Source organism: Pediculus humanus, genomic scaffold (assembly GCF_000006295.1).
Source record: "Pediculus humanus corporis 1103172108319 genomic scaffold, whole genome shotgun sequence".
NCBI classification, from domain to species: Eukaryota; Metazoa; Arthropoda; class Insecta; order Psocodea; family Pediculidae; genus Pediculus; species Pediculus humanus.
Window position 1 is genome coordinate 322,133 of NW_002987888.1, and position 15,832 is coordinate 337,964.

General features: G+C 24.7%; 2 protein-coding genes across 2 annotated transcripts; both read right to left on the bottom strand.

The window, feature by feature from the left end:
* Positions 1-89: 89 nt before the first annotated feature.
* Positions 90-2,953, bottom strand: Phum_PHUM611490 (sentrin/sumo-specific protease, putative; the record flags this gene model as incomplete). The annotated part of the gene is made up of 12 exons (XM_002433001.1): positions 90-317; positions 400-558; positions 642-779; positions 860-1,036; positions 1,145-1,295; positions 1,374-1,488; positions 1,567-1,795; positions 1,879-2,015; positions 2,143-2,323; positions 2,402-2,537; positions 2,691-2,705; positions 2,883-2,953. 12 exons carry the CDS (start codon positions 2,951-2,953, stop codon positions 90-92), a joined length of 1,737 nt encoding a protein of 578 aa, XP_002433046.1.
* Positions 2,954-4,385: 1,432 nt separating this feature from the next.
* Phum_PHUM611500 (sentrin/sumo-specific protease, putative) lies at positions 4,386-7,221 on the bottom strand (the record flags this gene model as incomplete). Its single annotated transcript, XM_002433002.1, has 10 exons — positions 4,386-4,613; positions 4,687-4,845; positions 4,953-5,093; positions 5,196-5,369; positions 5,498-5,657; positions 5,739-5,829; positions 5,961-6,180; positions 6,300-6,493; positions 6,698-6,846; positions 7,184-7,221. 10 exons carry the CDS (start codon positions 7,219-7,221, stop codon positions 4,386-4,388), a joined length of 1,554 nt encoding a protein of 517 aa, XP_002433047.1.
* Positions 7,222-15,832: the final 8,611 nt, after the last annotated feature.

Consider the following 15,832-nt stretch of genomic DNA (forward strand, 5'->3'; position numbering starts at 1 on the left):
TTTATGAGCAATGCGATACACACACACACACATTTGATTGATGATTAGACAGTAAAACTCGGGTTAAAAAAAAAAAAAAAGGAACTAAACTACGTTAAAAGTTTTGCTTCGACGATTTCCAACGCCATTTTTTTTCTAAAATAAGGCATGTTATCCTGTGAAAATAACAATTCCGAATCTCTTGATAAATGTTCGGCAAAAACGCAGGAAAACACACCGCAATCGCTCCCATTCATTTGCTGGGGTATGTTATCAACGTTAATCAATTCCCAATTCGTCGTTTCGAATGGTACGTTTTTCTTATCCAAACTTTCAGCCTGAAAATTACAAACGTGAAGTCAAACGACAACAAAAAATGACAAATTAAGGTACATGTGGGAATTGGGTATTCTCGTTCACCTTTAAATAAGATAACAAAGCTTGAAGACAACAATTGTTTGAAGATCCCATGCTGTCGTAATACCTTATTTCTTTCGACCTGAAATCTATCACCGACATGCACCAGTGCATTCCTAAATGAACGGGTACCAATATCATATCGTGGGAAAATATGTCGACCTGGAATTTAAAAGTAAAACAATGATGCTTAAACTCGATGCTTAATTCATTCTTTTTCAATCAATCAATCAATCATTTCCAACCTTTTTAGTCCATCTTTTGAGACTGCTGTGACCTCCAGATATTAATTTCGGATAGAAAAATGTATTGAAAGCGTAAACGCTTGGCAATTTATCATTTTTCCCTCTTTCCATTATTAAATTCATGTAAAAATTAATAACCTGAAAATCATAGGGAGATTAAAACATCATTACAAATTCGTAAAATCAAAAAAAAAGGTTTTTTTCTTCTAAAAATTTACTTCGTCGTTTAACCAATTCAATCCTTTCAATGTTTGTAAATCTCTCCTTTTTATTTGCAAACCGTATTTCTCGACTAAAACCTCACCGGAAGGCGCTCCGACCAATATCGATGATATTCTTTTCTCCTGCAATTCGTTGAGCGTGGGAAGTTCGTATTTATCTTTCGATGGTTCTATCTGTTTGAATATGAAATCAAAAAAAAATAATTTCGAAATGTCGTTCGTTACAAAATAATAATAATAATAAATAAAACGACCGCGTGCGTCACGTGCCTCTTTTAAAACGGGCGTAGTTATTCTCATGTATTCCCGTAGTTTTTCTTCTAAAGCAATGGCATAAGATTTCCTATTACTTTCCGATAAAACTTTTAATTTTGCCGTTTCTATTTCCAATTGTTTTTGTTTTTTCGCCGTTTCCGTCGCATGTTTTGATAATCTTAATTTAGAAAAAAAATAAATGATTAACAATTAGCAAGTGCAAGAGGAATAAATTTTAATTTAAGCAAAATCTTACATGTCGTCGACGAGTGTGGCGTCGGTCACTTTATAAGTTTTCAACATTTCTTGCAAAGAATTAATTTTAAATTTTTCTTTTGAATCGATGTTGGTTTCAACTGGCAGTAAAGTACCTGTCGCGGAATCAAACATTTAATTACACAATACCTTAAATTACGATTTAAACAAACTTTTGAAAAAAGGTTTTTTACTCGATTTAGACCACGACGACGTCCTCGGAATGTTTTCCCTACTTTTATCGACAAAAATACTATTTTTACTTTTGGTAAGATCTATTACAGGAATCGATGATGATGATGATTTATCAATTTTTTGAAAACCGACTTTTTGCATGGTTAATGGTGTCAAAAGTGAATTTAATTTTGTAGTCTGCTGTTGGAGTAATTGCATGTATTGTGCTTTCTCCGATAAACGATAACTCTGTAACAAATATAATTATCTAATATTAAAACTGTATTAAACACATTTTGCGAAAAAGAATCGATTTTTTTTCTTCTGCTTACTTCTTGCAAAAAGCTTAAATTTCTTTTTATTGGTGTTTGGAATGTAGACTTAGATTTATCAGTACTTTGTCTTGAATTTGTTCGATTAGGATTGCTAATTTTATTAGACACTCCTTTAGTCTTTGATAGTTTACCAGCTAAAATTAAATATTTTTAAAATTTGCACTTAAATCGTCAATCACGAGTGTAAAATATTAATTTAAAATCCACACTTACAATTTTGATTCGAGTTTTTAGATATAAATTTAATAATTTCAACCTCACCCACATGATTGGTTTCATTTAGAGAATGCTTTGGCGAGTTTGTTACTTTTTGTGAAATTGGTTTCCTTTTATCTAAGGGAGCTGATGAATTAATACTTGTTTTGCTGTCATGAATTGATTGCCTCCCCAACATAAATGACGATTCCCATTTTTTTTGTACAACATCATTGGTGACTTCATACTAAAAGTAATTTTTAAAAATTTAATTCAAATTTACAAAATTAATAATTATGATTATGTTATTAATAAAATCATATACCTCTTTTTCAACTTGAAAAGTATACTCTTGTTTTTTCATATTGTTTATATATTTATTTGAATTATCAATTTTAAATGAATTTTTAGTATCTAATTTCATTAACTTATAAGGTGGGTACTCGGTGTATTCATCATTTCTGAAAGACAAAAAATAAAAAAATGTTTACGATATCGAGTATAACACGTTTTAACTACAGCAAAGGTAACTTTTCCACAATATTTAGGTGTTTGTATTATATTTAAATCTCAAAAAAGGAGGTATTTTTTTATTTTTTACTTCGTTATAGAACTTTAAAGCGTAACCTCTAAACACATAATAAAAAATAAAATAATTATTTATTATAATAAAATATAATTTATATTTTAATTAAACGACAGAATAATAATTTAGTCGTTAAATATTAAATTATTAAAAAAATCCAAAATGTTTTAATTGAATAGTTTTAACGGAATAAGATCATGCGTTTTCAATCAGCACCTACTTTCGTTTTTGTCCAACCGACGGCTTATTAAATAATTTTTCCGAAATGTAATTACATATTAAATTCCACATTTCTATATAAAAACGAAGTAAATATAGTAATTATTATTTTATCCATAAGAAAACCGCTGAAACAAACATAAACGTTTTAACTGTAAAAAGCAAACACCTTGAAAATGCACTTCTTCTGCCACGTCAAAGCGGTCTTCCCAAAACCATAGACGACAATTTAAATTTTATAACAGTTAAAAATAAACATCTCTCATTCTCTCTCTCTCTCTCTCTCTCTCTCTCTCTCTCTCTCTCTCTCTCTCTCTCTCTCTCTCTCTCTCTCTCTCTCTCTCTCTCTCTCTCTCTCTCTCTCTCTCTCTCTCTCTCTCTCTCTCTCTCTCTCTCTCTCTCTCTCTCTCTCTCTCTCTCTCTCTCTCTCTCTCTCTCTCTCTCTCTCTCTCTCTCAAAAAGAAAATTTAGATTAATTTTATTTAATTTTTAATTTTTAGTCTACAAATCAAAAAATAATAAGATTATTAAACTTATTTAATATTAATTAAAAATTATGTTTTCAATTAAAAATTTAAAATTTCCCGGTTTTTTTCACTTATAATAAAATAATTTTTATCATTTAATCTTCTTCTTTTCTTTTCCTTTTTTTTTTTTTTTTAAATTTTTTGTAACGTTTAAAACACACAATAATAATAATAATAATTTGAGTGGAAATCCAAATTAAATTACAAAATAAAATATCGTAAATAAATATTTATTTAATTATATTAAACAAATTAAATTATTTCATCATTTTCATCATTTTTCAAATGGATGTTATTATTGATATTATATAGTTATTACTTACAAAAATAAAATGATAAAAAAAAAAATTTCAAAATCTAATAAAAAAAAAAAAAACAAAAGCTTACAAAAATAAATGAAGTAATAATAATAATAATAATAATAATAATAACGTCTTAAGCAAAAAAAAAAAAAAAAGAAAAATAAAAAATTCCTTACATAACGACAATGTTTTTTGTACCGTAAATAAGAATTATTTCTCCTTCTTTTTTCCTTTTTTCTTTACATTTATACAAATAAAAATATTAATAATAATAATATATAATAAACAATTTACAAAAGAAAACATAATACTGTTTAAAAAAAATTTTTTTTTTTTGTTCCTATCTTTGGAAAATTAAAATTTTTTTCTTTTTAGTTTTTACACAACTCAACGAGACGCCATTTTTTTTTTTTACTTAATAATTTTTCTCCTATTCTCGATTAACGAGTTATAATAAAAAAAAACTATAATTCATCCATAATTAAAACATTTTAATATGTTTTTAAGAATGGGGGCAGAGTGGGGGGGGGGAAGAAATCAAGTTCTCATTAGTTTTAATACGGATATTCGATAACGTTTTTAAAATGATAATAATTTTCCGTTGCTTGTTCGTTTGGTTTTGACATATTCTTTCTACTTTTAAATAAGTAATAATTATTATTATTATTGATGATCTTACGTCATTAAATCCTTGTCCAATATTTCGAGTATCATTTTTTTTCTAAAAAAAGGCATGTGATCTTGTGTGAACGTTATCGGACTATTTCTTGCAATGTGTTCGGCGAACATGCATGAAAAAACTCCGCAATCGCTTCCGTTCATTTGTTGTGGTATATTTTTAACGTTCGTTCTCGACCATTCTTTCGAATCGAGTTTTAAATTATTCTTGTTTAAACTTTCGTTCTGTAAAAATCAATCAGTCAATCAATCAATCAATTTAAAACATGAATTCACAATGTGTGAAAAAAAAACTCACTTCCAAATAAAGGAGCAAATATTCCAAGCATAAATCATTGGGTGAGCCAACGCTATCGTAATATTTGATTGTTTTATAACGAAAATCAATCGTCGACATGCACCAATGCATTCCTAAATGTATGGGTATGAATAAAATATCGTACGAAAAAATATTAACCTGAAATTATTATTATTATTATTATTATTCCCAAATCCATTAATCGAATTTTGTATATAAGAACCATTTTAAAAAATTAAAATATGTGTTTCGACTTTATTCTTTACCTGTTTCGTCCATCTTTTTAATGATGCATAACCGCTAGAAACTAATTTTGTAAAGAAAAATGTATTGAAAACGTATACTTTAGGTAATTTTGTATTTTTTTTACTCCTTTCCATAATTAAATTCATGTAGAAATTAATTATCTGCAAAAAAAAAAGGAAAAAATTTAATTAAATTAAAAAACTGACATGTTAAAACTAATAAGTTTTTTTTTTTTTTTCAAGGTGGTAATGGTGGTCAATCACCTCATCGTTTAACCAATTTAATCCTTTTAAAGTTTGCATGTCTTTTCTCGTGATTGATAAATTAAATCCTTTGACCAAAACTTCTTGACTTGGTTCTTTGATCAAAGCATTTTGTATTTTTTTTTCCTGTTCAGGTGTCAACACTGGTGTTACATATTTATCTTTATTACCATCCTGAAAGTAAAACGATAAAAAATACTTTTCAAAATGAATTCTCTAAAAAACTTTTTATTCCGAATGTTGTTTTTTTTTTTTTGTAAATCCTTCAACCTAATCTGGTTAAATAAAATCATTTGACTAACTTTTGATATTTCAGAATCGTGTATTTGCATCAATTCGCACAATTTCGCTTCCAATGATTCGATATAAGGTTTATTTTTCTCATCCAAAACTAATATAGGTTCATTGTCATCTTCGCTATCCTCTAAGAAAATTTCAAGATTTTTAAAATTATCGCTCGGTCTGAAAAGTGATAAAAAATTAGCAATGAGTTTCCCTTTTTTTAGAGATCAATTCATTTGACAAAAATGAACAACTACTTACTTTTTCGATTCAGATTTATTTCCTTTTTTAAAATGTTTTAAATCTGTTATTTCTTCTATTATTTCCAAGTCTTTTTCTCCAGGTGTATTAACTACAAAATAAATATTTTTTTAAAACCGGTTTTTACTATCGTTATTGTTATTAAGTTGGTATTACTTGATATCATTTTAAATTATAATTGAAAGCAACAATTATAACTACTGCAGAAGATATAAAATTTACCATTTTTTTCATCCAATTTAATTTCGCTAATTGATGAACTCCTCATAAAGGTTTTTTTGTCTACATTATGGTCATCATTGGTCAAATCGATTAATGGTATCTTCGAAGTTGGTAATGCATTATTATCATTATTAAATGATGATTTTCTTTTTAATAAATAACAACTTGTTTGAGATTGAAGCAATTGAATGTATTTAAATTTTTCACTTAGACGATAACTCTGAAATGTAAATTTTTAATAAATAATTTTTTTATTCAGTAAATTACACTAATAAGAAATATAATTATCGAGAAAAAATTGTTTTAAAGTTAAAAAAGAAATTTTTTCCTACGACTTACTTCTTGAAGAAAATTAATCCTTTTTTTAAGTTGATCTTTATATGACATTTTGGCTCTTATGATTTTACTAGAACTTAATGGAGTTCTATGAGTCTTGAAAAATTTATAATTTTTATCATGAGAATGCCTCACTAAATTTGATTTGTTGGTATTTTGTCTAACTATATCTATATTTCTATAATTACTTTCATTCACTAAATTTTTTATTTTGGAATAATTGTCACTGTTTAACATGGAAGTACACTTTGATTGAGAGAGGACTGGTGCGACAATATTAGTTTTTGTCTTTTTTGGTATTTCAGCGATTACACAACACTAAAAATTAAATTTTAAATTAAACTATATAAATAGCATAAAATAATAAATATTTCATTAAAATTAAAAAAAAATCCTTACACCATCATCATCATCATTATCTAATTCAATCACTTTAACATTTTCTTTTCCCTGTATTGGTAATTTTGTTGAACTTGGAGAATTTTTAGGAAAAAAATCTTGATTTTGATTTATTTTTAAACGTTTACCATAGAAATGCGTGTATGAATCACTTTTACTAAAAATAATAATAATAATAATTATTTAAATACAATATTGAATTTTTTTTCTACAACAAATGTCAATCACTTACACAACTTGTGATGTATGAGCAGAAGAATCCTCTTGCTTGGAAAATAATTTTTGGCTTAAAAATTTACATAAAGAATTAAACATTTTTTAAACAAGAAAAAAAAATATAATAATAATAATAACAGAATTCTACGTATTTAATTTTGTAAAAAATATTTTCTAATTAATTGTATAATACTCTCCATACCTATATGATAACATTGAGTGTTTAAATAACTTTACATATGTGAGTAACACGGGGTGCCAACATAATTTACCTCAATCGTCTCGTTTCTTCGAAAAGTGGCGCCAACATTTTTTGGAGGAAACGATTAATTATTTAAATTTATACTTTTTTTTTTCATATTTAATATTTTTACTTTTTTTTCCATAAAAACTTACTCCTCCTTTCTCCCCGCTCCCCCAAACAAAAAAAAAACTGAATAAAAATTTAATTTTTAATGCATTTAGAAACAACCAATCGAGATTATTCCCTCCGTTCTATTATGAAAAAAAAAAAATTCGAAATTAATTGTCATAATTATTTAAAAAAATTGTAATTTTCTTTAAAGAAAAATATAAAATAAAATATATTAAAAAGTGATAAACTCGGAAAAATAATTATATAAAAATATATTTTTTATAATCGAGCTCAATGAACTCAAAAATAAAATTTGAAATTTTCTTTTTGAAGAAAAACAACAAAAAAAATTATTTTTCTTTAAAAAAAAAAAAAAAACATAAAAAAGTTTTCACATGTATATGTATATTTACATGCATAAAATTTACAATAAAAAAAAAAAAAAAGTTTTTTAACAAAGTTTTTTTATTTTTTATTTTTATAAAATAAAATTTTTGGGTGTGGTTTTTTTTTAACTTGTGTTTACGTCGAACTCAAAAATATATATATATGTACATAAATTGAAATTTAATAATTATGTATATTACATAAATAATTGTAAATAAATTATTTAATAAAAAGAAAAAAAAAATTTTTTTTTACCTTAAATTTGATACCTTGAATAAAAATCAAATTTTTTTTGTAATTTATTTTTTCTTTACTTATTGTTATTATCATTATGATTTTTATCGTTGATTTTATACGATTTTTTATGTATTTTAATAATCTTAAATTATTTCTCTTCAATTTTCATAATTCTAAAAAAAAAAAAAAAAATTAATTAAAAAATAAATTTATATAATTTTTACAACAAAAAAATAATAATTACGTTTAAAAAGTAAAATAAAACAATAATAATAATAATAATAATAGTAATGAAAACTATTAAATAAAAAATCAGCTGAGATTTTAATAATAATAATAAGGTAAAAAAAAAAAAAAAAAAACAGGAGAAAATATGAGGGAAAACAGAGGGAATGAAATTAAAGGGAGGGAGAGAGACGTGTAGGAAATTTTCTCGGATCGATTCCTGCCACGTGTTTGTCCTCAGCCTAAAAAAAAAAAAAAAACATTTTAACAACCTCCTCCCCAATTTATTTTTTTTTTTTACGTTTTCATACAAAAGCAACTTTTCGAATTATCATCATCATCATCATTACTACAATTTTCCTTTTCGAACAAGAAAAAAAAAATTAAGAAGGAAACAAACTTGCGTCCCTTTTGGTTTTTCTTCCAAATAATAATTAAAAACTTGTTGAACGAATGAAAAAAAATTTCATTACGATACCATTATTATTATTATTATTATGTTATATTTGATGTTTTTTTTATTTTAATAATTAAAATTTTAAATTTATTATTATTATTTTTTTTTGTTTTTGTTTCAAAGTTTAACGACTTGATTTTTTTTGAAAACAATAAAAAAAAAAAACAAAAGGAAAATTCGTCCGAGGAAAAATTCACGAGACGCCATTTTTAATTTTTCAAATAAATAAATAAAAAAGTTTTACAGTTTTTTTCGTTTATTGATTTTCGATAAAGAATCGATAAAAAATTGAAAAATTTTCTCCCTCCCTATTCCTCTTCCCTTTCCTCTTCTTCCTACCAAACAAAAAAAAACAAAAAAAAAAACAAATACTCCATTAAAGTGGAGGTTTTTTTTTTTGTATCAATTTTGTATTATTCCTAATTAATTCCACGTTCAATTAATTAATTCCACGTTCGATTAATTAATCCACGTGTGGATATTAATAAATAATTAATTAATTAAATAATTATTAAAGTAATTATTTTTATCGAAATTTAATCTATCGCGAATAATGTAGTCGAGAAAACGATCAATTATTTAAATAAAAAAAAATTTATTTTGAAATAAATAAATAAATTTTAACCTTTGACATTTTCACACGCGAATTTCAATAATTAATAATAATAATAATAAAATACTTACAATTCGGAATGGTTTGATTTGATGATGGGAGTTTGATTCTGATGTGACCCAAATCGGCGAAACCAATTGAGTATCTAAGAAAAAATCTGGAATGAAAGGAGATTAGTCAATGAATGATTTAAAACCCGGATATGATTCCTGTAAATTTAAACAAACAAACTGGATATCAACCTAAGGGCACAATATTGAAAAATGGTGTAAACAAATCGAAGTATTTCCGGCGGAAAAATCGGATGTGGAAATTGAAACGATTTTCACCTTTCACCTTTTTCGATAACCTTTTCTACGATTAACTTTCAACCGAAACAAAAAAATCTTTCGTCAATAATAATAATAATAATAAATAGGATTTAAATTGAAATAAATTTTGAGGTAAAAACATTTTTATTAAATTTTTATTTATATATAAATAATAATAATATTATTAATATAATAATTTATTTTTAAAAAAAATAAAAAATAAAAACAAAAAAGAAAATTTTTTTTTTTTTGTACAATAAGTTAACTTTTCACTTTCAGGTACAATTTACACGGTTGGTGGATACATCAACGTACCACCCCCACCACCACCAATCAAATTTAATGGTTTTTTTTCGGTAAAATTTCAAACCTCTTTTGTTTATATTAAACTAATAAATAAATAAATAATTATTTAAATATGGACGTTTGAATTAAACGACGAATTAATAATAATAATAATGAATAAACCGAAAGAAAATTTTTTTTTTTTTGTTTACATTAATAAAATAAAAGTAAACACGCCCCCCCCCCGCGTCGTGTGATGTCACCCAACGATGACGTAAATATAAATAATTAAGTACGAAAAAAAAAAAAAATTTTTTTTTTAATTTTTTATTTATTAAATAAATTGACATTTTCATTTGTTATAGAATTTTATTTATTTATTAATTATTTATTTATTTATGTATCTACCTAACGTTTTTGATTTATCGATTAATATCTGTCAAATAATACGGTTAGATAAGCACATTAATAATAATAATAATAATAATAATAAAATATTTCATCGAATTTTTTTTTGTGTGAATAAATTTGTAGTGAATCGCAATACAACACAATGGGCAACATTTAATTTTTTTTTTTTTCCTGTGTTTGAGTGAGTGTGTGCGCGTGTGTTTCACGTGTGTGAGATTATGTAAAAAAGAAAATTATTTAATACACATAGAATTTTTATTATTATTATTATTAGAGATTTTTATTAAAATATATATATATATAAGTAATAAATTAACATTATTTAAAATTAACATCGTTTTAATTTCCAATCATTCCTAGTCATTCCAAATCATTCTCAGTCATTCCCAATCATCCACTTTAAACGTGTAAAAAAAAAAAAAAAATTCACACCGATAACAATCGAGAAAAACATTTTACACACACACGCACCTTATTCTTTATAGTAAATATCACACTTTTTAATAATTATTATTATTATTATTAATATCATTACAGTGATCACATGAAATTTTAAAAAAGCGAGAAAGTGTACGTAATAAAAATAGATAAATAAATACGTAAATATTTATTTATTTAGCATTTTTAAAGCATATTTATTAAGCGAAAGACGAGAGGTAAATTGCTGCAAAAAAAATTTTTTTTTTCCTGAATTCATTACGAAAATAATAATAATAATGATAATTAAATAGTCCATTTTCTCGATTAATAGGCTTATATAACATAATAATATACAAATATACATTTAATAATTTATGTACACGCATATACATAATATATATATATATATAAATAATAAATCTATGTATGTATATCACAGGTCAGAATAAGTTTTTTTTTTTTTTTTTTTATTAAAATCAATAATTAATTAATAAAAATCCGTTCGATAATGAAATTATCACACGTTCGTTTATTATTATTATTATTATCATCATCATCATTTATATTAATAAAACTTTTTTTCATTTTGAATGGTAGATGAAATGGAAGAAGAAGAAGAAGAGGAAGGAAGAAAAAAAATTAAAAAAAAAAAAAAGGCCCTGATGGACGAAGAGTGCACGAGGGGAGGGAAGGGAAGGGGAGGAGGTTAAGAGGGAGGGTAAGGGGTGTGAAGGGTAAATGAGGAAAAAATGGTCGAGTGCGAATTTATTTTTAAAATTTTTTTATTTCCCTTCTCTTCCCTTTTCCTCCTTCTACCCTTTCCCAACACCATCCACCATCCGCATCATATTTTCCCTGGAATTTTCCAGAATTTAACGCCGTTGGAGAAAAAAAAAATTTGTTTTATTTATTTTAAAGTTTTTTTATAAATATAATTCCTTTCGAACGGGTACTTACTCTTTTTTCTTTCTTAATTATTTAAACAAATAATCAAATTTAAAACAATAATAATAATAATAATAATAATTTTAAAATGTTTTTTTTTATGGTTGTCGTGGAAGCACTAAACGTTTAATTTTTTTTATCCCTTATTATTATTATTATTATTTTTCATTCATTTATTTATTTTAAAAATTTTAATTTTAATTATGTACAATTAAAAAAAAAAACAAAAAAAATATGTAAATGCGAATGAATCGTCGCCATATTTAAATATTTTGTAAATAAAACGCGGGAAAATTTTTTTTTTTCAAACGAGTAATCCATTTTATAAAGAAAATTTATTATTATTATTATTTCCATTTTCATTTTGATTTTGATTTTTTTTTTTTTTTGAAAAAATAAATGACTTATTTTTTTTTTACACGTTAAAAATTTAATAAATATTAATAATAATAATAATAATAGAGTTAATACGAAACGTGAGAAATGAAAATTATTATTATTATTCACGTGGGCGTTTGTTCGTTTTTCCGATTTTTTAAATGTGAATTATTTTTTTTTTCCGCGAAAAATGCCTTAAAAAATTTAATACGCCCTTAAAATTTTCTTTTTTTTAATAATAATTCCGTCTTTATTATTATCATCATTATGAACACCGATCGCATTTACATATTTTTTAACAATTAATAAATAAATAAATTAATTAATTAAAAATTAAAAAAACGGTGACGTCACAGCGAGATCTCTACAATTAACATAATATTTGAAAACGTGTTCGATTATTAATTAATTAATAGACATTTTTTAGCGATTGACGGCAATTTAGAGCGCGAGTTTTTTTTTTTTTTGTTTACATTTCCCTCAACTTTCCGTTACGAACGAAATCCTCCCCTTATCCCCACCCACCCCCTCGAAAAAAAAAATGTTGGTTGGTAAATTTATGTTCTTTAGTTTTTGTTTTGATTAACGTTAAATTTACATACATATACATCGAATAATAATAATAATAATAATAATATACACTTAATAATAAAAAACATTTACGTCAGTTCTTTATAATTTTAATAATAATAATAATAATATTAATTACTAATTATTGATTAATTGTAGTCTTTTTTTTAAAATTTTATTTATATATATAATATTAAACTAATTTTTTATTTATTTATCTATTTATTGATTGACACACACACTTGTAGAATAATAATAATAATATGTAATTTATTAAATTATTTATTTATTATTATTATTATGAGTTTTGTTTTTTCAATATGGCGAAAGTTTTTAATTTTTTGTTTTTGTAAAGATTTTCACCGATGGTAAATTTATTTAAATAAAAAAAAAATAGAAAGTAGAAAAGAGAAAAGAAGAAAAGAAGAAGGAAATCATCACCCTTAATTAAACGACAGCAAAAAAAATTTTTTGCTGTCGTTAATAAGTCTTATAGTTAGAGAATAAGAAAAAAGAAGAATTTTTTTGTTAATTTTTTTTTTTTTATATAAAACATTCAATATGTATTGAATGTAATATGTTATTATTTAAATTAAATCCCGTATTATTATTATTATTATTATTATTAGTATTATTAATTAATAAATTATGAATATAAATAAATAAATAAATAAAACTTACGCGGGTATTTAATTAATTATTTTTTTTCGCAGCGTAAAAAAAAAAAATTTTTTTCTTAAGCGGATTTTTTTTTAAGTCCGCTTAATTCAGCCGTAAGTTGATCTTCATTTAATATAAATCGTTTTTGCGGTTGTTGCGTCATTTCATCCTGTAACAAACAAACAAAAAAAAAAAAGGAATGTTATGAAAAGGATCGATATGTTATGAAACTTTTTCATAAAAAAAAAGGTTAAAAAACGTTTAGAATCGAAGAAAAACATTAAAAAAAACGTTTCGATAAAGCGTTGCCAATATAAAACAATACATATTGTAAATAGCTAGCTAGCCAGATAGCTAACCCTCTCTCTCTCTCTCTCTCATTCATTCATTCATTCATTCATTCGTTCGTTCGCTCTTTTGCTCGTTCATTTTTTTTATAATATAACAAAAAAAAAAGAAAAAAAAGAAAGAAAAAAACAAATGGAAGGCGGAAAGAAAAAAAACAAAGATGAGAAATCGAGGAGAGAAAGAGAGAGAGAGAGAGAGAGAGAGAGAGAGGGGGGAAACTCCATTCAAAAATAAAATGAGAGAAAGTTGGAAGAGGGATGGAAAATGCGGCGAAAGGGGAGTCACAACAACACTGCAATGACGTCAAATCACCCACGTTACTTTGGAGCTTCTGGAAAACTTTTCTACCCAATTTAATTGAATTTTATAATTTTCATGACGTCAACGAATTTTATTCCTTTTTTTTTGTCTCTCTCTCTCTCTCCCCCTCTTCTTCCTTTTTCCTTCTTCGTCTTTTTCATTCCCTTTTTTTTTATCTCGTCGGTTTATTTTTCGTGAACCTTTTGCACAACAGGTTGAAAATATTCCGAGAAAAATTATTATTACTATTATTATTATTTTTAACTAAAGTCAACAAGCGAAGAAAATTTTCGAATGAATGAATGAATGAATGTATGAAAAATAAATTCGTGAATGAACGAACGAACGGATTTGTCGATCGATAAATTTCATAAAATAAAAAAAAAAATAAAAAAAAAGAATTTTTGCTGTCGTCTGCTGTAAAAAAAAAAAAAATTATTTCTTTTTATTTTCTTAAAATTTCTTTGTTAACGTAATAAAACCGGAAACGGAAACGAGATAATGATTTATATGAAATAATTTTTATGACCCATTTGTTAAATTCTTTTTTATTTGATTTTCTTTCATTTTTATTATTATTATTATTTTCTCTCCGTTCTGTTGTGTTTTTTTTTTCAACAAACATTTCAAATAATAATAATAATAATAATGATAATAATAACGATCATTGAATAACGTTAAGTAAAGAAAATTAATAATAAATTATGATAATGAAGTGAATTTTAAAAAAAAATAATTTAATTTTCCCAACCCGAATGAAATAGAGCAAATGAGAGAGAGTGAGATAGATAGATAGAGAAAGAGAGGGGGAGAGAGAGAGAGAGAAAGAGAGAGAGATATCTAAATACACGGATGGGTTTTATTAATAAAAATCGAGGAAAATTCGTTTTTGTTCGATTCCGACAAACGCAATTCAAAAAAAAAAAAAAAAATGATTAAAAGGAAATCTATCAAAAATGCTTCTTCATCGTTTTGTTTGTTTGTTTGTTGTTTGTTTGCATTTAATAAATTGAATTGTATTTTTATTTTACGATACATAAAATTTATGTCAAGTTAATAATTGGGTCGTCGACTGATTTTTTTTGTCCTTATTAAAAAAAAATTTATTTATTTGATGATGAGTACCGGTGAGGTAATCACGAGTATCCTTGAAAGTTAATTGAAAATTTAATAATAATAATAATGATGTTGATGATGATGATGATTTTATAAAGTCGTTTAAAATATCATTTAATTAAAAACGAATTGAATTTTATTTTTTTTAAACGTTTGGAAAATGAAAACATCTGGTCATTAAATTATGGTAACGAACGATTGTCGTTATAAAATTTTTTTTTTTTTTTTTCACAAAATGTTTTTTAATTTTCACGATTTTTTTTCCAGCGTTTTCGATAGGAAAAAAATAAAAAAGAGTTAAATTTTCATTTCCTTATTTAATTGAGTTAAACGAAGCGATGGAGGAAAATGTCGAAAATGTGTATAAAAAAAAAATTGAATAAATTTTTTTTTTTTAATTTGACGAAAATCTGCCATTTTTTTTTAAATAAAAAAAAAAAATTTATATATATGTAGAAGGTAGTCAGATTGGCGATTATTCTCCAGTTTTTCTTTCTTCCCTTCATCTCTCTCTCTCTCTCTCTCTCCAGTACCAAAAAAAAAGTTAAAAAAAGAAAGAATCGTATGACGTCAATAGAAAGTTGAGCGGGTTTTTCAAAATGCAAACTCAGCTGACCCGAGGATCGATAATACCATAGAAAACGGCAAACAATTTTTTTTCTTTTTCTCTCCTTTTTTTCTTTCGCATCTATCTTTTTTTTTCTCCTCCATTTTTCTTTTTAGTGTAAATTCAAACGAGAAAAATTGAAAAATTAAAAAAATACATAATATCGATGTTGCCATATTTCTTTTTAAAAAAAACAATTCTCATTGTTACTTTTTTTTTTTCAAATCACATTTCGCACGAAAATTTCCCTCCCCCTTTTTTCCCTTTTCCTCCTTTTTCGAAAGGTTTCTATAAAT